Raw genomic sequence first — 24,332 nt, 5'->3', positions numbered from 1 at the left:
GTAGGCCTTCCTTCCTCCCATATCCCAACTGTGAAAGGCCCTACATCCAAGGTTTATAAGATGAGACTCTCTTTTTAAAAGCGGCATTATGTCCTAAGACAGTAACACCAAACCTTAGTTTTACAGAGTTCTTGGGTTTTTGTAATTACCCTGAAGGATGTAGTACAAGTCTCTAAAAGTTCTCAAAACAAAATTCAAAAAGAAATTTAGGCTGAGTGTGGTGGCTCATGCCTGTAATCCCAAAACTTTGGGAGGCTGAGGAGGGAGGATCACTTGAGTTCAGGAGTTCAAGACCAACTTGGGCAACATAGCAAGATCCTGTCTTAAAAAAGAAAGAAAGAAAAGAAAGAAATTCAGCAACCCCGCTTCTAGAATTTAGCCCTATAGATAATACTCACAAAATTTTGCCAGGATATGTAGCACAAGGATGTCAATTTCAGAAAGGCTTTAAGATATTAAAAAATATATATATCTTTTGAGCTGAAGCTGCAAGGTAAAATACCAAAAAAAAAAAAAAGATTTTTTAAATAAAAAAAGAAAAAGAATACTGTTAAAGGTTCAAGAGTAGAAAAGTAGAACTAGACAGCCTAAATAATAGTACGTTGATACAAAGAACAATGTACTAGATCTGTTCCCTCATATAAGACACTTAACCTCTCTGTGCATTAAGTTTCCTCATCTGTAAAATGGGGATAACAGCAGTACTTAACTAATAAGATCTTGTAACGATGGAATTAACATATATACAAAACTTAGAACAGTGCCTGGCACATGGTAAGTGCTATATAAGTGTTAATTATTATTATGCAGTCATTAAAAGAAATAAAGTAGAATTGTAGAGGCTCATATGGAAAGATCTCCAAGACATTAAGAGGGGGAAAAATACGATTTTTTGTATGTGTAACTACATTTCAAAGAATGTGTGTGTGCACATAAGGAAAGAAGTAGAGGAAAGTCAACTAAACTAACAGCACTGAAAAGATTTGAATAGACATTTCCCCAAAGAAGACATACAAATGGCCAAAAAGCCTAGGACAAGATGTTCAATATTATTAGTTGTTAGGGAAATGCAAATCAAAACCACAATAACATACCACTTCACACCCACTAGGATGGCTATAATAATAATAATAATATTAATAATTTTAAAACAATGGAAAATTGTTAATATTGGTGAGGATGTAGAGAAATGAGAATACTCATACATCACTGGAGGGAATGTAAAGTGGTATAGCCATTACAAAAAGCAGTTTGGCAGTTTTTCAATAAGTTAAATATAGAATTACCCTATGACACAGCAATCTACTCCTAGGCATGTAGCCAAAAGAAATGGAAAACAAACGTTCAAACAAAAACTCATACACAGTTGTTCATAGCAACTTTATTCACAATATCCCAAAGATGGAAACAACCCAAATGTCCATCAACAGATGAATATATCATATTATATAATATATAATATATATAGAATATATAAACAAAATGTGGTATATTCATAAGATAGAATATTACTTAGCCATAAAAAGAAATGATAGTGTCTCAGCAAGTTATTTTATAGATACCAACAAATTAATTCTAAACTGTATATGGAAAGGCAAAAGACCCAGAGTAGCCAATACAACATTGAAGAAAAAAAGCAAAGTCAGAGAACTGATACTACCCAACTTCAAATTATACTACAAAGCTATAGTAATCAAGACAGTGTGGTACTGGGAGGAAGAAAGACAAAAAGATGAATGGAACAGAATTGAGAGCCCAGAAATAGACCCACAAATATAGTCAAAGGAACAAAAGTAATGCAATGGAAAAAATAATCTTTCAACAACTTGACAGCCACATGCAAAAAAAAAAAAAAAAACCTCACAGACTTAGAGACAGACCTTAAAGCTTTCACAAAAATTAACTCAAAATAGGCCGGGCGCGGTGGCTCACGCCTGTAATCCTAGCTCTGGGAGGTCGAGGCGGGTGGATCGCTCGAGGTCAGGAGTTCGAGACCAGCCTGAGCAAGAGTGAGACCCCGTCTCTACTAAAAATAGAAAGAAATTATCTGGCCAACTAAAAATATATATACAAAAAAATTAGCCGGGCATGGTGGCTCATGCCTGTAGTCCCAGCTACTCGGGAGGCTGAGGCAGTAGGATCGCTTAAGCCCAGGAGTCTGAGGTTGCTGTGAGCTAGGCTGATGCCACGGCACTCACTCTAGCCCGGGCAACAAAGTGAGACTCTGTCTCAAAAAAAAAAAAAAAAAATTAACTCAAAATAGATCACAGACCTAAATGTAAAACACAAATTTATAACACTTCTGGAAGATAACACAGGAGAAAATCTAGGTGACCTTGGCTTTAGCAATGAATTTTTAATACAACACCAAAAGCATGATCCATAAAAGAAAAACTTGACAAGTAAGACTTCGTTAAAGTTTAAAGTTTCTGTTCTGCAAAAGACATGATAAGGAAAATGAAAAGACAAACCACAGAATGCAGAAAATGTTTGCAAAACACATTATCTGATAAAGGACTGGTATCTAAGACATACAAAGAACTCTTAAACTAAATAATAAGACAAGAAACAACCCAATTAAATAATGGGCAAAGACCTGAACAACTTCACCAAAGAAGATATAACAGATGGCAAACATGAAAAAAATGCTCAACACCATAATTAGGAAATTAAAAATTAAAACAAGGAAATACCATTACACATTTATTAGAATGGCCAAATCCAAAACTTTGACAATGCTAAATGCTGGTGAGGATGTGGGACAACATGAACTCTCATTCATTGCTGGTGGCAATGCAAAATGGTGCAGCCATGCTAGAAGACAACTTGGCAGTTTTTTACAAAGCTAAACACAATTTAACCATATGATATAGTAAATCCATTGGCATTTACTCAGATGAATTGAAACTTTTTGCCAACACAAAAACCTGCACATGGATGTTTACAGCAACTTTATTCATTATGCCCTAAACTTGGAAGCAACCAAGATGTTCTTCAATAGGTAAGTGGATAAACAAACTATGGCATACCCACAAAGTAGAATATTATTCAGCAATAAAAAGAAATGAGCTAGGCCAGGTGTAGTGGTTCCCACCTATAATCCTAGCTAGCACTCTGGGAGGCCAAGGTGGGAAGATTGCTTGAGGCCAGGAGTTTGAGACCATCCTGAGCAAGAGTGAGACCCCATCTCTACAAAAATAGAAAAATTAGCCAGATGTAGTTCCAAATACTCAGGAGGCTGAGGCAGGACAATTGCTTGAGCCTAGGAGTTTGATGTTGCAGTGAGCTGTGATGATGCCACTGCACTCTGGCCCAGGCAACAGAGCGAGGGAAAAAAAAAGAAAAGAAAAGAAAAGAAAAAGAAATGAGCTATCGAGCCATGGAAAGACATGGAGGAGCCTTAAACACATTTTGCTAAGTGAAAGCAGTCAGTCTGAAAAACTTACATACTATATGTTCCAACTATATGACATTCTGAAAAAGACAATAGTAAAAAGATCAGTGGTTGTCAGATATCAACAAATTGATATCCGGTTTGGGGGTGAGGGAGGACTAAATAGATGGGGTACAGGGAATTTTGGGGGTAGTGAAACTATTCTGTTTGTTATTATAATGGTGGACACATGATATTATATATTTGTCAAAACCCATAGAACTGTACAACACAAAGAGTGAGCCCTGGCCCAGTGTGGTGGCTCATGCCTGTAATCCCAGCACTTTGGGAAGCCAAGCTGGGAGGATCACTTGAGGCCAGGAGTTTGAGATCAGCCTAGGCAACATAGTGAGACCCTGTCTCTACAAAAAAATTTTAAAATTAAAAATAAAAATACTGTAAAAAAGAATAAGTCCTAGTGTAAACAACAGGCTTTAGTTAATAATAATGTATCAATATTGGTTCATAAATTGTAGCAAATGTACCACAATAATGCAAGATATCAATAATAAGGGAAGCTGGTGGGGTATGGGAGAGGTACAAGGAGGGGAAGAGTATATGGTAACTCTCTGTACTTTATGCTCAATTTCTCTGTAAACCTAAAACTGCTCTAAAAGATAAAGTCTATTAATATTAAAAAAGGAATGAAGTATTGATACACGCTAAAACATGAATGAAACTTGAAAATAACATGCTAAGTCAAAGGGGCCAGACAGAAAAGCCCACATATTATGTAATTCCATTTATATGAAATATCCAGAAGAGGCAAATCCATAGAGACAGAAAGCAGATTAGTGGTTGTCTTGGGCTGGGAGGAGTGGGAAATTAGTTTCCAAGTGGAAGGAAAGATTAGTAACCTCCTTATTCACCCATGTAATGTTTGACTGTTGTTAGCATCAACCAATTTGGGTAAGTATTTTGACAAATAATTTTTAAATAAAATTACAAATAAAATAAAAGCAAGTTATTTCACAAATGAAAAGTAGAGGAAGCAAGAAAGGCAGCTTTTTGCTATGGTTACAGCGTAGGCTCTGGAATCAGAGTCCTGGATTAACAATCCCAGGCGCATCACTTCACTAGCTGTGTAACCTTAGGCAAGAGTCTAAACCTCAATTTACTGATCTGTAAAACGGGAACAATAACAGCATGTGCCTGATAGACTTGTCAGGGGGATTAAATAATGCAGGTAAAGCACTTATCACAGGGCCTGGCAATAATGATATACAGTAAATTTGGGGAGGGTGAAAGTTGAATTAGGAATGCCGGTAACTTTCCCAACTTTTTCACTCCTCAGACACTCAGCAAGCAAGATACGCGGGTCAGACCCCCGGGTCCAAGGAGGGGGTCAGCAGTCACCTGACCAGTTTTACTAAGGATGAAGTCAGGGCTGGGGCACTGACTAAGTGGCTTGAGAGATCGGCTGCTATTCCTTTCACATCAGACACTTTCTAAGTCTCTCCTTTTAAGGAAGCTACACAACCAGATGGATCAAAGAAATGGCCAAGTTCTTGAAGTGGAGACCGGACGATGAACGGGGCTGATAAAGGAGCCTCCTTTCCCATTTCACCTCAACTAGGAAAAGCCCCCCTGGGTAGGAGGCTTCAGAAACTGCCAGAAGTAACGCCCCTCGTGCCTCCTCAACAGCACATCCTATCACACCGCCCTTCGCAGCGCTTCCTTCTCCCACCGATGCCCCCTTGAGGCTGTTTCCTTCCACTAGTTCAGACTTTACTCCGTCCAGTTCTGTCACTACCTCAGCGTCCCCTGTTAATCCCGTTTCTCCTCCTCTACTTCACACTCCCCTCCTCTCCCTCAGTTCCTCGTTCCTCCACCTCCACCTCAGCGTAACCCTTCTGCCTCAAGTTACCGCTCCTCAGCCTCAGGCACCGCTCCTCCGCGGTTCCCCTGCCTCCACCTCAGTTTCCTTCCCTCAGTCTCTGACTGTCCCTACGTTCCCGGCCCGGGCCCTCCGGCCTGGCCCTACCCGGCTGCTCCAGGCTCAGCGCCCCCAGGCGGCGGATGCTCTCCTCATCCAGATCCCACTGCTCCGCCATCCCCGCCCGCCGCTCACCTGCCGCGGCCCGCGCGGCCACCCGGCCCACCAGGCCCCGCCCACGGCCGCAGGCCCCGCCCCTGCCCCCGCGCCGCCGCGCCCTCAGGGGCGGTTATTGGCCTGGTCACGCGACTCCTGCCCGCCGCCCGATCCGAGACCATGGTATGAATCCCGCCCTGACAGGGGCGCCAAAAACACTGGAGAGGCGAATGGGGCGCGTTGTGGCCCAGGATTAGGATTACAGGGTTGGGGACCTGGCTCTGGAGTGTGGGGGGCTCAGGGGGAGCCCCGCTTTGAAGGATTTGGGAGGCTAGCTCTGAGGAGTTGGAAGAATGCAGTGCCTTGAGGGATGAAGGGTTCCAGCCCTGAGGATTTGGGGGACTCCAGGTCTGAGGAGAGGGGATGTGCCTGTTTAATGGGCCAAAGTCTTCATGTCTCAGCTCTGGGGGATGCTGACTCGGGCAAGGCGAGGATGTGTGTGAAGGGGGGCTCCAGGATTGCGGGGTGGGGGCAGATTTCTGAGGCATGATGGGAAGCTCCAGATCTGAAAGGTTGAAAATCTTGGCTCTGAGAAGATGAGGTCTTGTCTTTAGAGCTTGAGGTAGTTCTAGCTCTATAAATTGATTTGGAAGTGGCCCCTTTGAGGGAGAGGGATCAGTGTGGAAAAGAGGGATGCTCTTTGGGATGAAGGGGGCACGACTATTTTAGGGCTACCCCACTTCCTGCAGTCAGTCTGACAAGAAGCCTTTTGTCTTTCAAGTACCACAGGCCCCCCAAGCTTGCCTGTGACTGAGGGCTGTCCCCAGGCTGGGATAGTTCTGCACTAACCAGCACCTGAGCAGTCTTTGGGAGGAAAAGTCTCTGGGAAAGAACAGCCGCATCCTCAACCTCTACCCTCACCCCAGCAGGCACATCTTGAGAGCCCACTCTTGAGCCAAGACCCTCTTGTTAGACCCTCCCCTTAATAAGGAAACAGGAACTGAGACCAGAGCTGGGGCTCACCTTCAAGAAGCAGGTTTTCTTTGGCATCCAAAATCTGCACACTCTTAGCACCTCCACTGAGTTCTCAACCACCGAGTCACTTTTAAGGAGAACAGAAAGCAAAATCAAGAGTCCTTGTATATATTTGTGCTTTCTGGTCTAGGTGGGGCCCTTAGTTACTCATGGTTTGTGATGTTCAGCCTTAGCCACATTTAGAAGGGCCAGGACTCAAAATCCTAGGTTAGCTCATTAGCTGGCTTTTCCACCTCTGGTTCAGTCAGTCATGAAACTATTTTACAATTTGTAATCTTTCTCTTCATGCCCCCTTTAACTCTTCTAGTCTCAAATGTGGCATATGTAATTGCTCTTCTTTATATCTGAATTATTTAGACAGGCTTACTGTAGGAGATGCATTTATTTTTCTCCCTCAGCTGTCAAAATAGGAAATGTGGGTTTTTGTTGGAGAAGGGGGCTTTTCCTCTCTTGAGCAACCACCTTTTACTTTAACACTCTTCCCCACCCCCAACATTTTATGGAAATTTTTAAACATTTAGAAAGGTGGTTAAAAGAATTGTACAGTGAGCACCATATACCTACCACCTACCATTAACATTTTGCTGTATTTGTTTTATCACATGTCTATCTAGCCATCCCTCTATCTACCCATGAATCCATCTTATTTTTGGATACATTTCAAAATAAGTTACAGATATAAGTTACTTATGCAAGTTATATAAGTAACTTGTATAAGTAACTTGCATCTGTCTCCCAATCACTTCAGCATGCATAATTTTTATCTAGAATTCAATATTGTTTTATGGTTCTTTTTCAGGCAAAATTTTATATACAATTTACCATTCTTTTAAACAATTTTTTACAAGGGTAGCGCTCTTTGTTTATTTTTAAAATCTGATACAGATGGTTTGTATGTTTGATGACTTTCTACTTTTCCATGGTGTTGATGAGGTAGGTCATCTTGAAACAAAGTGGACCATTCATTTAAGAATAGATGACCTTGAACTTCTAACAATGCGCTGAGGAAGGTTAATGATCTTTGCTGCCTTTGTATATGTGAAAATGCACCCACAGCACTCGGCCCCCAATAATGTAATGTCTTTGCAGGTAAGATCCCAAGAGAGCTGTGTATGTGCTCGGTGGGATGGAGAGTATCTCATCATGACTCTCTCTCTCTTTTTTTTTTTTTTTTTTTTTTGAGACAGAGTCTCACTTTGTCGCCCAGGCTAGAGTGCCATGGCGTCAGCCTGGCTCACAGCAACCTCAAACTCCTGGGCTCAAGCAATCCTTCTGCTTCAGCCTCCCTAGTAGCTGGGACTACAGGCATGCACCACCATTCCCGGCTAATTTTTTCTATATATTTTTAGTTGTCCAGCTAATTTCTTTCTATTTTTTTAGTAGAGATGGGGGTCTCGCTCTTGCTCAGGCTGGTCTCGAACTCCTGAGCTCAAACGATCCACCCCCTTCAGCCTCCCAGAGTGTTAGGATTACAGGCATGAGCCACCACGCCTGGCCTCTCTCTCTTTTTTAACAGCCTTATTGAGACACAATTCACATACCATACAATTTACACATTTTAATGTATATAATTTAATGGTTTTTAATATGTTCACAGAGTTGTACGACAATACCTGCAATCAATTTTAGAACATTTTCACCATCCCCAAAAGAAACCCCCATACCCATTAATAGTCACACTCCATACCTTCTCCCAAAGATCCCCAGCCCTAGGCAACCACTAATCTATTTTCTGTCCTATAAATTTATCTATTCTGCACATTGCATGTAGATGGAATCACGTAATATGTGATCTTCTGTTTTTGGCTTCTTTCACTTGGCATAATGTTTCAAGGTTCATCTGTGTTGTAACATGTACCAGTATTTCATTCCTTTTTATTGAAAAATACTATTCCATTGTTTGGTTATACTACATTTTGTTTAATCATTCATCAGTTGATGGACATTAGGGTTGTTTTCACCTTTTGGCTATTATGTTCTATGAGCATTAATCTACAAATTCTGGTGTGAATGTATGTTTTCATTTCTCTTGAGTGCATGCCTAGGAGTGGAATTGTTGGGTCACAGAGTAACTCCATATTTAACATTTTCAGGAGCCATCAAAATGTTTTCCAAAGTGGCTGCACCATTTTACACCTTTGCCAGCAGTGTATGAGGGTTCCAATTTCTTTGTCAACAATTGTTATAATCTATCATCTTGATTCTAGCCATAATAGTGGGTGTGAAGTGGTATTTCATTGTAGCTTTTTGTTTGCATTTCCTTAACAGCTAACGATGTTGAGCATCTTTTTATGTGCTGTTGGCCATTTGTATATATTCCTTGGAGAAATGCCTATTTAGATGCTTTGCCTATTTAAGAATTTGGTTGTGCCAGGTATGGTGGTGGGCCCCTGTAGTCCAGCTACTTGAGAGGCTGAGGCAGGAGTATTGTTTGAGCCCAGGAATTTGAGGCCAGTCAGGACAACATAGGAAAACCTTGTCTCCAAAAAGAAAAAAGAGAAAGAAAGAAAGAAAAAAGAAAGAAAGAAAATTTGGTTGTCTTTTTATTATTGAGTTGCAAGAGTTCCTTATATATTCTTGAAATGAGTTCTTTATCAGACAAATGATTTGCAAATATTCTGTTTCATTCTGTGAGTTGTCTTTTCATTTTATTGATTGTGCCCTTTGAAGCACAAAAGTTTTAAGTTTTATACGTTTTGTTTTGTTTTGTTTTTTTGGGTTTTTTTGAGACAGTGTCTTTATTAGTTGCCCAGGCTAGAGTGCAGTGGCATCCTCATAGCTCACTGTAACCTCCAACTCCCGAACTCAAGCAATTCTCCTACCTCAGCTCCTGATTAGCTGGGACTACAGGGATGCACAGCATGCCCATCTAATTTTTTTATTTTTTGTAGAGATAAGGTCTCTCTATGTTGCTCAGGCTGATCTTGAACTCCTGACTTCATGTGATCTTCCCACCTCAGCCTCCCAAAGTGCTAGGATTATAGGCATGAGCCAGGGCACCAGGCCCAAAAGTTTTAAATTTTTTTTTTTTTTTTGAGACAGAGGCTTTGTTGCCCGGGCTAAAGTGAGTGCCGTGGCATCAGCCTAGCTCACAGCAACCTCAGACTCCTGGGCTTAAGTGATCCTACTGCCTCAGCCTCCCGAGTAGCTGGGACTACAGGCATGCGCCACCATGCCCGGCTAATTTTTTCTATATATAGATTTTTAGCTGTCCAAATAATTTCTTTCTATTTTTGGTAGAGACGGGGTCTCACTCTTGCTCAGGCTGGTCTCGAACTCCTGACCTTGAGTGATCCACCCGCCTTGGCCTCCCAGAGTGCTAGGATTACAGGTGTGAGCCACCACGCCTGGCCAAGTTTTAAATTTTGATGAAGTTTTGTTTTTGTATTTTTAGGGGGAGTCACTTATGCTTTTAGTGTCATATCTAAGAAAGTTTTGCCTACTCCAAAGTCATGAAGATTTTCTATTTTCTTCTAAAGGTTTTATGTCTTATTTTTAGGTCTATGATCCACTTGAAGTTAGTTTTTGTGTAATGGTGTGAGGTAGGGGTCCAACTTTATTATTAATAGTAGTAGTAGTATATGGATGTGCAGTTGTCCCAGCACCATTTTTTGTAAAGGCTATTCTTTATCCATTGAATTGTCTTGGATCCCTTGTCAAAATTCAGTTGTCCATAAATGTAAGGGTTTATTTCTGGGCTCTTAATTCTATTCCACTTTTCTTTATGTCTACCCTTATGCCACTGTCTCGATTACTCTAGCTTTGTAATAAGTTTTAAAAGTGGGAAATGTGAATCCTCAAACTTTGTTCTCCTTTTTCAAGATTGTTTTGACTGTTCTTGGTACCTTGTATTTCCATATGAATTTTAGCATCAGCTTGTCAATTTTTTCAAAAAAGTCAGGTGGGATTTTCATAGGGATTGTTTTGAATCTGTAGATCAATTGGGGGAGGATTGTCATCTTAATGATAATAAATCTTTTAATCCATGAGCATGAGATATCTTTCCATTTAATTAGGTCTTTTTAAATCTCTTTCAACAATGTTTTAAAATTTTCAGAGTACAAGTATTACATTTCTTTTGTTAAATTTATTCCTAAGTATTTTGTCTTTTCGATGCTATTGTAAGTGGAATTTTTTTCTTTTTCTTTTTCTTTTTTTTTTTTATACAGACAAGTAGGAGGGGGCATTTCATTAAAATCACCCAGGCTGGTCTCAAACTCCTGGTCTAAAGCAGTTCTCCCACCTCAGCCTCCCAAGTAGCTGGAAATACAGGCGTGAGCCACCACACCTGGCTAATTTTTCTTTTTAATTTTATAGGGATGGGGTCTTGCTTGGAATTATTTTCTTAGTTTTATTTTTGGATAGTTCATTGCTAATATATAAAAATACAGCTGATCAATTGCTTTTTAAATATTGCTCTGCATCCTTCAACCTTGTTGGACTCATTTCTAATGGTTTTTTAGTGAATTCCTTAGGATTTTCTATATACAAGATCATGTTATCAACAAATATAGTTTTATTTCTTCTTTTCCAATCTGGATCTTTTTATATATTTTTCTTGCATAGCTCTCCTTTCATTTTTCCTTTAGGAGGAGTCTGGCATGCCTCATGAATCAGCAGAAGATTTGTTTCATTTCAATGTTGGGGGCTGGCATTTCTCGGTTCCCAGAAGCAAACTTGCTCAGTTCCCGGACTCTTTGCTTTGGAAAGAGGCTTCAGCCTTAACCACTTCAGAAAGCCAAAGGCTATTCATCGACAGAGATGGTTCTACATTTAGGCATGTGCACTATTACCTCTACACCTCCAAACTCTCCTTTTCCAGTTGTGCAGAATTGAACTTGCTCTATGAACAAGCACTGGGTTTGCAGCTGATGCCTTTGCTGCAGGTAAGATTCTCTTTTTTTCTAGGAGTGGTGATGAGTAACATAGGCTTTACATCACTAAGTCTTGTGTTCTTTTATATATTGGTTGCTGAGATGACCCTCTTAATAAGTAAGTGTGATGAGTGTGTCAAAATAATAAACAATACACTGGAATTGCATGTTCTCAATAAAGAATTTTATCCCAACTCTGCCTTATCTATAGTAGCAGCCACCTAGGACCCAAGATGGGATTTACTATCCATTGAGAGTGTGCCTTTGCCTCTTAAAAATCCCGTTTAACCTGCTTCTTGGTTTTGGTGTTGAACTTTAAAAGGAAAAAAATTTTAAAATTTTAGGATTTCATATGTACATCATGTCTGAGATTTAAAATCTAAAAGATCCATCAAGAATATTACTTCTCATTCTGCCTGTTGGGTACATAACATCCATTTACAGCAAATCAAAAGGTCTCCAAACTGCAGAATCTTTCCTTTGCCTTCACATCTCTGTTTTCCAAGAGACTTCCTGTTTTCTTATTGTAAGGGGTTTAAATACCTTTTCTTATAAACCATTAGAGTACCACCAAAAACCATTACCTTTCTTTCCTAATTTTTCTCCAAACCATATAAATCATTTCTGTGGCTGATCTTAGGTAGTTTATTCTGTAGTTTTAAAATAATTTTTATTAACCTGGAAGACCTAAATATTATGACTGGGAAGGACCATTGACCATATTCCATATTAATCCCACTGTCTGGACAAGGTGCTGTTCCATCTCCACCAGCACTAACCCAACAAGCTACAGTACAGCTCAGTGAACTGTGCCTCCCCGGCACCTCTTAGCAGAAAATTGAGATAGACCCTGCATATCTGGGTCATAAAAGAATGAGAAGATATCATAATGCATGTTTTTATGGATGCTCCTTACTAAATAATTCAGTGTTTTCTCTTAAAAGTTATCATATATCTGGAAATCAAAAACACTTAAATACTGCTGTGCAAGTAGTTATATTATGATTTTTTTCCTTTTTTTTTCAAGCTATCTATTTGAATTTAAATTTTTTTCAACTGCCCCAGGAATTGCTTACAAGTGTCTTCAAAACCACTTAAATGGCCTGTCATGTCAGGATTGCTAATGTCTCTATGCCAGGTACCACTTTGTGGGAAAAGGGAGGGAGTAACTTGCTTGCTACAGAAAATCAGAGACCAAGACAATTTTCTGAAAAACCATTTTAAAGAACGTGAGCCTATTATTAAGCCCTTTAACTTCTTTGCCATCCTCACTTCCCAAATTAAAACAAAATATACCTGGGAAGCAGCTTCTAAATAGGAGGCAACAACTCAGAAGCCAACGAATTGGTCCAATTCCGAAGTTCCAAGTTATGTGAGCAGTAGTAGCATTATATTTGAAGAATCATGTGGATCTGCCTGCCTAAAACAGACTGTGAAACAAGTACTTACACTTTGGAAATGGTGTTTTCAAAGAAATAGACATTTGGGCCCAAATGAAGTGGTGTTTATTCACTGAAGCAAAGTGTAAATACAGCTGGGATCCAACAGTGGCCTCAAACAAATCAACTGCTTCACACATTTCCACCACTTTCCCCAGTGCTAAGGCCTATGTAGATATTCAGGTTTTTGATTAAATGAACAAACACTTTGCTTAGAGAAATGGAGTTTGGGCCAGGTGCGGTGGCTCACACCTGTAATCCTAGCACTGTGGGAGGCTGAGGCGGGAGAATCCCTCCAGGTCAGGAGTTTGAGACCAGCCTGAGCAAGAGTGAGATCCTGTCTCTACTAAAATAGAAAGAAATTATCTAGACAACTAAAAATATATATAGAGAGAAAAAATTAGCCGGGCATGGTGGCACGGGCCGGTAGTCCCAGCTACTCGGGAGGCTGAGGCAGGAGGATCACTGGCGCTCAGAAGTTTGAGGTTGCAGTGAGCTATGATGACGCCACTGCACTCTAGCGTGGGCAACAGAGCAAGACTCTGCCTCAAAAAAAAAAAAAAAAAAAAAAGACACCACCAAGAAAGTGAAAAGACAACCCACAGAATGGAACAAAATATTTGCAAATCTCATATCTGATAAGGGACTTGTATCCAGAATATATAAAGAACTCTTACAACTAAACAAGACAAATAACCAAATTTAAATGGGCAAAGGATTTACAATCAAATGCTGCACCCCTGAGCTATACCCCCATAAATGTGCAAAGGATTTGAATAGATATTTTTCCCAGGAAGATATGGCAATAAGCACATAACAAGATGCTCTACATGATTACCCATCAAGGAAATGCAAATCAAAACCACAATGAGTTACCACTTCAGCCTGTAGGATGCCTATAATCAAAAAGACAGGCAATAGCAGGTGCTGTCAAGGATGTGGAGAAATTGGAATCCTCATACACTGCTGATGGGAATGTAAAATTGTGTAGCCTCTTTGGAAAACAGTATGGTTCTGCAATAGTTCCTCAAAAAGTTATACATAGAGTTATCATATGACCCAGAAGTTCTACTCCTAGGTATACACCCAAGAGAAATTAAAACCTGTGTCCACACAAAAACTTGTAGATGAATGTTTATGGCAACATTATTCATAATAGCCAAAAAGTAGAAACATCCTATGTTGTCATCAGCTGATTAATGGATAAATAAAATGTATATCCATACAATGGATATTATTTTATCCATAAGAGGAATGAAGTCAACAGAGTGACAGAGCAAGACTCTGTCTCTTAAAAAAAAATGGATGAAGTACTGATACCATTTCCAAGTACCAAGTATATATTATTAATGCATAGATGAACCGTGAAATATTTAAGTGAAAGAAGCCACATATTGTATTATTTTACTTATATAAAATAGACACAAAGGACCACATATTGTATGATTCAATTTATATAAAATATGCAGAATAAGCAAGTTTATAGAGACAGAAAGTACATTAGTGGCTGCCTAGGGCTGGGTGTAAGGTAGGAAGGATGGGTGAGTGAGGATTAATGGGTACAGGATTTCTTTTGGGGTGATGTTGAAATGGACTGTGGTGATGGTTACATGATTCTGTGAATATATTAAAAACTGCTGAACTGTATGGATGAGTTTAATAGTCTGTGAAATAGATCTCAATAAGGTTGTAAAAAAAAGAAATATCATTGGCTACTGGCTTGACATTAGATCAGAGGTCTGCAAACCACAGCTCATGGACCAAATCCAACCCACTCACTACCTTGTTTGTACAGCCTGGTGAGCTAAGAATGGTTTTTACATTTTAGATGGTTGAAAAAAAATGAAAAGAAAAATATTTTGTGCCACGTAAAAATTATATGAAATTCAAATTTTAGTGTCCATTGATAAAGTTTTATTGGAACACAGCTATACTCCTTTGTTTATGTATTGTCTTTGGCTGCTCTCAAACTACAACACAGATGTGAGTAGTTGAGTTGACAGAGACCATATGGCTAGCAAAGCCTAAAATATTTACTATCTGACCATTTACAGAAAAAAGTTGCTGAGTCCTGGCCTAGACTCTAGCAGGACAAGGGAGGAAGCAGGAAGACCAGTTAGAAGGCTTCTGCAGCATCAGATGAAAGAGAATGGTGGTTTGGTCTATGGTGGTAATAGTGGAGTTAGAGGTGTGCAAATTCTGAATATGCTTTGATGGTAGAACTGATAGGATTTGCTGATGAATTGGATATAGAGTGAAAGAGAATGCACAACTCCTTTGTTTCTATCCTGAGCGACAAAGTGAATGGTGAATTCTGAGGTATGTACAAGTTTAGAGGGAAAAATCAGGAGTTAGGATTTGAACATGCTAAGTTTGAGAGGCAAAAAAAAGGCAGTAAACATCCAAGTGGAAATGGTGAGGAGGTGCTTTATGTACAGGTCTAGAATTCATGGGGGCAATCAGGTCTAGAGATATAAATTTGGGCATCATCAAATCTGATATGTAAATCCACGAGCCTGGATTTTTTTGAATGTTGTATATTGTTCATAGGGCAAATACATAGTAGTCATTACATGTCCATACATTAACATCACAGGGCTTCCTAGAACTTTTTGTGTCATTTGGGAAGGCCACTTTACCTAAATATAAACTGCCCGGAGCCTTTCACATGCCATTAGCCTGGGTGGGAGTCACAGCTGCTACTGCAAAGTGTGGAATTTCCCTTCGGAGTCACTTAAAAGGGTTAAAGGTTCACAGCAGATTATTGGTTCCCTTTTACTTGCCCCTTGAAGTCCACTGAGGACATAGTATGGTGACAGTACATGCTACTTGTGTTTCCTTTTTCACTCCTTATGCAGACTTCTAAGTTTGGAACTTTAAATTGTTCCACTTATGAGCATTCTGCTACCAGCAAGCAACCCAAATACGCCTTCATTCCTTGTGCTCAAGGGAGTCAGGGAGTTTTTATGTTGATCACACAAATGATGCTTTTAAGAAAATAGACCAGTAGTAGTCATTTGCTATGACTCATGATGTGAGGATGGATTACTGCTGTGATCTTGGAAAGGAAGATAATTATATAAACAGCAGATATTCATCCCAACAGTGTAGCTTGTCTGTGGTATGGGTAAGTGGACAACTCAAGTGCAGCCCCCTTGACATGGCGCCATGCTCCTCACAGGCTGGCCCATGTGCTTGTCCTTGTATGTGCTCATATCCCAACACATACACACACCTAGGTGCATGCATGGCCATGTACACATGTGCGTATGTACACATGCTCTGAAGTTCAGCCACATCCGAAGTACCCACATGCTTTCTCTCTGTACCTTTTTTACTTGCTGTTTCCTCTTCCTAGATTTCTCCCCTTTTAAAATTTGGCCTAAATGTGGCCTATTAGAAGACTAGCCTGACATTGCCAGACAGAATTTTTGTTTCTCTACTCTCATAGCAGAGTTAATTCCTCCATCTTATCAGTGCCATTCTGTTGGGATCATGTATCATACGTCTTTCTTACTGGACTGTATTCTTCTCATGAAACAACATTCTAGACATCTCACACTATCTGGCTTCATAGGTATTTAGCAACATATCTGCTGAGAGAAAGAATGCTGAATGCTGTGACCGAGATGACCTCTGTAAAGGGGGCCACGGGAACAGGAAACAGCAGTGGACGGGCAGGTTTGAGATGCTGAGAGCTGTGACTTCTTTGACTGATGGCAGCTGTTGTGCACATCGTTTTGTTCTACCAGCCTTGTTTTCCTTGACCCTCAGAGCAGTGCTGGCCCTCCTTGTCTTTACAAAGTAGTTGGGGATTTGCGAGCCCCCCAAGCTCCCTTACCATCACATTCCTTCCAACAGCACACAATAGAGCATAAGGCATCTCTGAGAACTGCTGCTGCTTTGGAAAGCCTCCGTTAAGTTCCAAAGCTCTGCCAACAGAGTGCATTTGTCAGCCATCTTTTGGCAACCATACGCACACACATACACACACGCCTCCATGCCATCAGTTTTATGTTGCTTCTGATTGATGTATTTTTTTCACTACTATCTAGGCCAAAAGCAACATCAATTATCCTCGTGCTAGCAATTAGCCATCTGAATTTGTTTCAATTCTGTATTTCCGTAAAGAAATCCTCTCTCAAATAACTTTCCAGCTCATAACACATGAAGAGTAAAATTCCTAGAAGTAATATTCAGACAGATGAAAGTGGACTTCAAGTCACACCATAGAAAACCAGCCATGCACTCTGAGGTAACTTCAGTCAGCAAAGCCACAGGGCAGCTGGAAGCCCAGCTCTCTAGAGTGCTCTTTGTTCATTTATTCATTCATGCAACAAAAATACATTGAGATCCTACAGGCACTGTTCTGAGTGCTGCAAATATAGTAGAGGGCAAAACAGGAAAGGTCCTTGAGGTCTTGCAGAGGTTGTGTCTATTAGGAGAGACTGGGAGACCAAAAATAAATAAGTAGGTGATGGGGCTGGGGACCACTTTCAGTGATATCTTACAGCACCCAAATGGCTTCCTGTGAGTAGAGGACTTGCATTTCTAGAAGTCAGAGCAAAGATTGGCTGAGAGAGTTCAGAAAACAGCCTTGCTGAGACTCATGAGCCTAGTGCAAGGCTTATGCCTGGGACTGGCACACAGCATGACCTGACTGGCAGAGGTGGCATTCTTAGTGGATTTGTTTGTTTTGTTTTATTTTTTCTCTTTTTAAAGATTTTTCAAACATACCTTTCTTGGGGAAAATGGTGCTGCTCACATTTTACATGAGTGGAAACAGTAGGAAATGGAGATTTTACTTCTGCAAAATAGATCATTCTCCTCTCAACTAGCATATCTCCTCTCAAGCTAGGTGGATTGTCCTTACTGACCCACCCCAGAGGACATACCCAGTACCAAACCACACCTCCAAATAGGGGTCCTGTCCTGGGCAGGGATTTCTCTCCACCCCACAGGCCCCCTCCCATGTGGCCAATTTAGAGTTGTTCAGGGGCACCACTGTTTTCTCAGCTGAGCTAGAATCTCAAGCTTTGAATCTGCAGGTGAAGTAAGTGGCAGGTTCAAGTTCCTGTGATGTGGTCAGCTTAGCATGGGCTTGGAATGCTATGCTGTCCCTTCCAGATGCTCCCTAGTTTTACTCTTTTCTTGCTACCTCACCCATTGTCTTTCTGTCCATCATCAATCAGACCCAAGCTGAGCCCTTTCTTCCTTCCATCCTCTCTCCTTCTCCTTCTTCATCACTGTCCCTCTCCCCCTTACATCTTTTCTCTGGCCTCCAGGTCCCAAGTTGGAATTGTGTCTTCACTGCCTCCTAAACTCCAAGGGCTCTGCCCATTGCAATCCTGTACTGGCTTTTCTATGGTTTTGGATACTCAGCATCTTTCTCAGTCTTATGAGTGCAGTCCACCTCTCTTTCAGCTCCTTCTGGGATCTCCCATGTCTCTCTTTGCTTTGCTTTTCAGAGAACTCAGCCCTTTAGCCCTCCATTTTTACTTACTACATGCTAGGTTCTAGACTACAAGGTGGAAATGCAGCAAACCAGCCTCTCCTCCAGGAGCCCTGGTATAGGGTGAAGGACTGACCTGAAACCAAGCCAGAGGCCTGCAGAGGAAAGTGTCAAGTGTCTGTGGGAACATGACCCATTCTGGCTGGGGGAGGCTCCAGGCTCTGTAGGCAGAGAATAGGAAGAGGAGTATTCTGGGCAGAGGGAACAGCATACATAAAGTTGAGAAGGCATCAGAGAACATGGTGTGGATGGGCATGGTGGCTCATATCTATAATCCCAGCACTTTGGGAGGCCAAGGCAGGAAAATGACTTGAGTCCAGGAGTTTAAGACCAGCCTGAGCTAGAATGATACCCCATCTCTACAAAGAATAGAAAAATTAGCTGGGCGTGGTGGCCTGTGCCTATAGTCCTAGCTACTAAGGAGGTTAAAAAGCAGGAGGACTGCAATCTACTGATTGTGAAGGAACTTATGTGCAAGGCTAAGGAGAGTTTGGACTTGATCTCATAGGTTACAGGGAGTTTTTAAGATGGGGAGTGATTTGGTCTCACTCGTGTTTGAAAGATCCCTGTGTGGAGAGGGCCTGGAGACCAGGGGAATGGGACTGGATAAGGGAAAGGAGAGAAAATGGAGAGGCAGCAGAGTCACAGGATTTGCTGGCTGCCTGGGTGGAGGTGGTATAAATAACAGTCAAGTAACAGTCCCTGCTTTAGACCCTTCGATGGTTTCTCTTACCCAGGGATAAGTCAGAACTCCTCAGCTAGCTTACAGGGCTCTCTGCCTCTTGTTTACTGCTCTAGATTCATCTCCCTTACTCCCTCAACTTCCACACACCTTAAACAAGGCCACATTTAAGGCACAGAGGCAGGTGGTTCAGTATACATCTCTACCCACCCCTGCCCTGGCCTGTCCTTCCTGGGCACAGTCACCATTTTCCTCTCTCTGTCCCACTTCTCAGCACAAATACTGCCAGGTTATTGTCACTCATCTTAACTCAATATACCTGCCCATCCACGAATGCAGAATCTGTTCCAGCCTCTCAGTCACCTTCCTGGCCCCTCATTTCTATTCCTCTTTGCCCACGGCCAGCTACTCCCTCATACAGAAACTCATCTCTCCCCAATTTCAGGATAGCTTACAGTTTGACATGGAAGCTAAAGCTGTGTGCAGCCCCAAGCAAAGAGGGACAAGAAAGCTGGGGTTCCCCTTTAATGCTGTGGAAAGAAATCCCAGGGTTCCTGGAGGTCCAGTAACTTCATAACCAATGCTGGCTCTTATTTCAGTTCGTGTAAATTGTTGGCTTTCATGTCTTTCATTACCCCCAAGCTCAGAGCTCCAGGCATGGTGTCTGACTGTGGCCCTGGCAATGGACAATGAGCATTTCTCAAATGAATGAATGCTAGAGTCTTTTCCAGCGTTCCGCACATGCTCTGTCTCCCCCATTGCTCAGTACCCCAGGAAAGCACTCCTTGTGACCCCATCATTGCCCAGGACTCCCACAAGCCCTCCAGCAGCCCAAAGTGGGGAAGATTCTCCCACTCTGGTCCACCCCATTTTTTGCAGAACTTGGGGTTATGTGGCTGCAGTTTATAGCTATGGCCACCAGAGGGCTGTTCTCAACGCTTAGGATCCCAAGAGCAACTTCACAAAGGCTTCATCTGTAGCTAGGGATTCTAAGCAGGTTCTTTTGTTAGTTTCATACTGAATCTGGGGCATTCTGTCCATTAGGAGGATCTGTCACATGGTGCCTTTAAAGTACCACATACTCTGCTGCCTCCAAAAATTTACTGGGAAAATACTACGTATTTTCTTCTAGAGACAAGACAGAAAAAAAATGGGCTTGATTCTATGATAATCTGCCCCCTGCAGGACTTTCGAGAGAAAACAGGTCCCTCAGTGAGGGCAGTGTGAAGACCCCAGCCCACTCTCTGCCCAGGGCTTCAGCCCTACCTAGATGTGGTATACTCCACTCCAGCCTCAGCCCATCCTGGTCACCAGTTCCTTCAAGCTGAGAAGCTATGGACTTGGAAGACTGCTTGGGAAAGTCACAAAGCCTGTGACCTCAGCTGCTTCACCAGTAAAATACTCAACACATCTGTCATAGAGTTGTGTCAGGGTAAATGAGCAAATATTTGTGAAAGTACTTTGAAAAATGTGAAACCCTGTGCCAATATAAGACACTTTTATTATACCTTGATCTCACTACTTAGACCACTTCCCTAGATTAGGATGAACACAAACAATGAGCAGGCTGGGCGAGGTGGCTCACAACTGTAATCCTAACACTCTGGGAGGCCCTCCCAAAGCAGGAGGATCGCTTGAGCTCAGGAATTTGAGACCAGCCTGAGCAAGAATGAGACCCCTATCTCTACTAAAAATAGAAAAAATAAGCCAGGCATGGTGGTGCATGCCTGTAGTCCCAGCTACTTGGGAGGTTGAGGCAGGAGGATCCCTTGAGCCCAGGAGTTTGAGGTTGCTGTGAGCTAGGCTGATGCCACAGCACTCTAGCTCAGGCGACAGAGTGAGACACTGTCTCAAAAAAAAAAAAAGAAAAGAAAAGAAAAAAAATGGGCAAATTACAACAAGTCAAAAAGTGCGTTTGAGCTTTTGCAGGAAAATGACAGCAGAAAATATCAAGTTTTTAATTATTAAGTATAAATTACTCCTTAGATTGTGCAGGATAAATTACTATTACTCAACATAAATTTATAACATAAAAATTGTTTCAAAAATCAGAAGAGAAATAGCCATTGGGATTTTGAATATCAGCATGTTATCCTATTACAGCCCTAAATTTTTACATTTTTGTATGATTGCCTTGATATATTTTGAAAAACATTATGAAAGTTAGTCACATACTATGTTTGCCTGGCATTCACTCTAGAATTGGTAGGTAGTTACTTGATTTAGATTTTCAAGGCAATAATCTTCTCTATCTAACAGACCCTAGATAATCTGAAGGAAGGGAAACACCATCTACGTGTGCGGCCTGCGGACATCCCTGTTGCTGAGAGAGCATCTTTGAACTACTGGCGAACATGGAAGTGTATCAGCAAACCCTCAGAATTTCCGATAAAAAGCCCAGCCTTTACAGGTATAACCAGGACAGGCTGGCCCTCCGTGAAGCCCATACCAGCTTCTTCTCTCCTCACCCTAACAGAATTGGCTTCCCCAGAGAGTGCCCTAATTTCTAAGCAAGTTCTGATGACTTGTCAACCTCTCTGTCATCTCCTTTGATCCACCCTGCCATGTGCCCTCTCTATGGCTGCCTCCCCACTGGAACTATAATAACATCCTCCCCGACATTCATTCCTCTGCATACTGGTTTCACCTGGGCAAGGCTAGGCTGCATTCTACTCCCTCCTAAAAGTCAGGGAACTCCACCATCTGTTCAAGTTACCTCCAACCACCACACAAAGAATCTCCCCAAATGATCACTGTTTGATGGATGCCTTGCAGCATAGGTTGGACTATCTCTAGATGAGAGAACAAGGCATTCATGATTATTGATGGGTTTTGAACTTCCAGGAGTGACAAAAGCATCTATTTCATCTGTCGGTCACACTGATTGGTTTGATTAATTAGAAAGAACCAAATGGGTAAATGAATTTATTTATTGATTTTGAGTACATAAGCCAAAATGTCACAACATGTCCCACTGCCCTTCACTATCTGTAAAAAAAGATAGATTTCCATGCCTCAGTCCCCACCATACTCTTTCCAAACATTAGGGCTACATCTGAAAAGAGAGAGAAAGGAAGGAGATGCCTAGCAGGCACTGTCTCCTGGATGGTCTCTCCAGCTTCCTCTGGGGCCCCTGTGTCAGAGAGAGTCCTGCTGGACTCAGAGCCCTGGCCTCTGGGAGGTGGTGACACCCTCTGCATTTCTCCTTCAGGCCTACATGATAAGGCGCCATTGGGGCTCATGGACACGCCCCTGTTAGACACAGAAGAGGAAGTGCACTACTGCTTCCTGCCCCTAGACCTGGTGGCCAGGTATCCAAGCCTAGTGACTGAAGACAACCTGCTGTGGCTGGCTGAGACTGTGGCCCTGATTGAGTGCGAGTGCAGCGAGTTCCGTTTCATTGGTGATTGCTCTGCCCAGGGGTGGGCGGTTTGGGGGAGGATAGGGCCCATCCACCTCTCCCACTCAACACCCCACAGAGGCCCAGCTTGGTGCTCAGGGCCTCAGGAGCTTCCCTGGGCAGAGGTGGTGGAAGAATGATAGAGCCTTCTAGGAGGCAAGCAGATTCCAGCATTAGAGTCCCACTAGGCTGAGAGCTATTTTATTCCCTATTTATTTTGGGATAGCCTGGCTGTAAAGGGGCACTGGAAACTACTGAGGTGGTGTCAGGGGGCACAACAGTTGGTGTGAAGGGCAGAGTGCTGAGCTGGACTCCAAAGTCAGCTTCTCTTCTTACTCTGCTCTTATGTATCCAACTGGGCTCCAGGCCTCAGTTCTTCTTATCATGAAATGAGGAAATAGGATTGTTTCAAAGAATGGTCCTACTTGCTGTTACTTCCACTAAACTCAGAGTAAAAGGGAAGGAGGGTGGATGGTGATAGATTCCCCAGAATCACTGTAGAGTTGTCTGCTTGAGCTAGTGACCTAAGGATGGATGAGATTGAGATCTTCCACCCTGTGTGGAAGAAAGCCTCTTTCTCCCCATTGCTCCAGGAGGAGCTCTGCTGGAGATATGAACCAAATGACCTCTTTGACCCCAAAGAGGCTGCCTACATGCACAGGGCAGTAAACACCCAAGCATACCCAAGTGCATGAGGGGCCCAAATGCCTGGAACCCAGCCATTCATATTCATAGTCACTAAGAAAGTTGTCTGTGATGTGCTTCTGAATCTCCAAGTTGATTCACACAGGACATTAGCGTTGGCTCCATCCCTGCCTCCCATACTGCAACCCAGGCAGGGACAAACTGCAAGTGCCACCTGCCAGTCCAGGCTCAGCCGGGCCCCTCCTCTCTAAGCAGCAAGACAACTCCCTCTCTTGGAATGACCTGCTCTTGGGTCAAGACGCGCAGGGTAAGTCTCAGGGCCAGTGTGCTCACCAGGAAGGCCTGGCTTGGGAGCCCCAGGCCAGGCCACAGGAGGCTATATCCATGGACTCAGACACAGGAAAACGAAGTTTGGGGTCTTTCACCTTGAAAACCGCAGACTCAAAGCTAATCTAACTAGGTATGTTTAGAAATTATTTTAGAACAAGGAGAGCCTAGGATAAGTTACAGCACCAAGAACCTGCCAAAACCTGGACCTACAGTTAAATCAGAAATAACCTCATTAACTCATTTTGTTTCCCTTTACTTTTCAAGTGAATTTTCTCCGCTCACAGAAGATTTTACTACCAGATAATTTCTCCAATATTGATGTATTAGAAGCAGAAGTGGAAATTCTGGAAATCCCTGAGCTCACTGAAGCTGTAAGGTTGTACCGGATGAATATGGGTAGGTCACCAGGGAAACTTGGCTTCCCCTGAAGGTCCAGGCTTGACCTGGAAAAGCCAAGAACAAACATCTCCCCTCCCACAACCACTGTGAGCTTTGGGTGGTAGTGAAAGAAGCAGGTGTTCTGGCTGACTTAGACTCTGAGAAGAGGAATTTCAGCCTGAGACCCTGTGTGCCCTCTCTGTCTGCTCAGCCTCCTCATTGGGGATGGGTGGCTGGCAACCAGCCAGGGCTGTAGGGAGCCCAGTCCAGCCTGGAGCAGGAGGAGCCCAGCCGGGGTGGGGAACGAGGCTGGAATGTCCGGGGGAGGGAGGCTGGGCCTGAGGACAGGTTTCTCAAGGGCAGGTGTGGTCTGCCCTGATTGTGGAAGTGGCAAGCAACTGGGGACTTGCAGCCCCATCTGCCACTCCCAGCCTTTCTCTTCCAGGTGCAGCTGGAGGGTGTGGGAAATGCTCAGTGTTTCAGTTATCTCACTCACCCCCAAATTCCCTTGTCTCCCCACCTTGCAACCCCTGGATGCCGTGCCTATGTCTGCCTGTTCCTGACACGGCTGA

General features: G+C 42.4%; 1 protein-coding gene across 1 annotated transcript in view; it reads left to right on the top strand.

Moving 5' to 3' along the window:
• Positions 1-5,597: 5,597 nt before the first annotated feature.
• The window catches only part of KCTD19 (potassium channel tetramerization domain containing 19), a 29,485-nt gene continuing 10,750 nt past the window's right edge, over positions 5,598-24,332 (top strand). Inside the window, exons 1-5 of the mRNA XM_045533493.1 lie at positions 5,598-5,648; positions 11,090-11,386; positions 21,267-21,417; positions 22,219-22,410; positions 23,647-23,778. Coding sequence (XP_045389449.1) covers positions 5,646-5,648; positions 11,090-11,386; positions 21,267-21,417; positions 22,219-22,410; positions 23,647-23,778 — 775 coding nt within the window. The 5' untranslated portion in view covers positions 5,598-5,645. The remainder of the gene's footprint in view (positions 5,649-11,089; positions 11,387-21,266; positions 21,418-22,218; positions 22,411-23,646; positions 23,779-24,332) is intronic.

This window comes from Lemur catta, chromosome 20 (genome assembly GCF_020740605.2).
Source record: "Lemur catta isolate mLemCat1 chromosome 20, mLemCat1.pri, whole genome shotgun sequence".
NCBI classification, from domain to species: domain Eukaryota; kingdom Metazoa; phylum Chordata; class Mammalia; order Primates; family Lemuridae; genus Lemur; species Lemur catta.
This window is presented reverse-complemented; position numbering and strand designations above follow the sequence as displayed.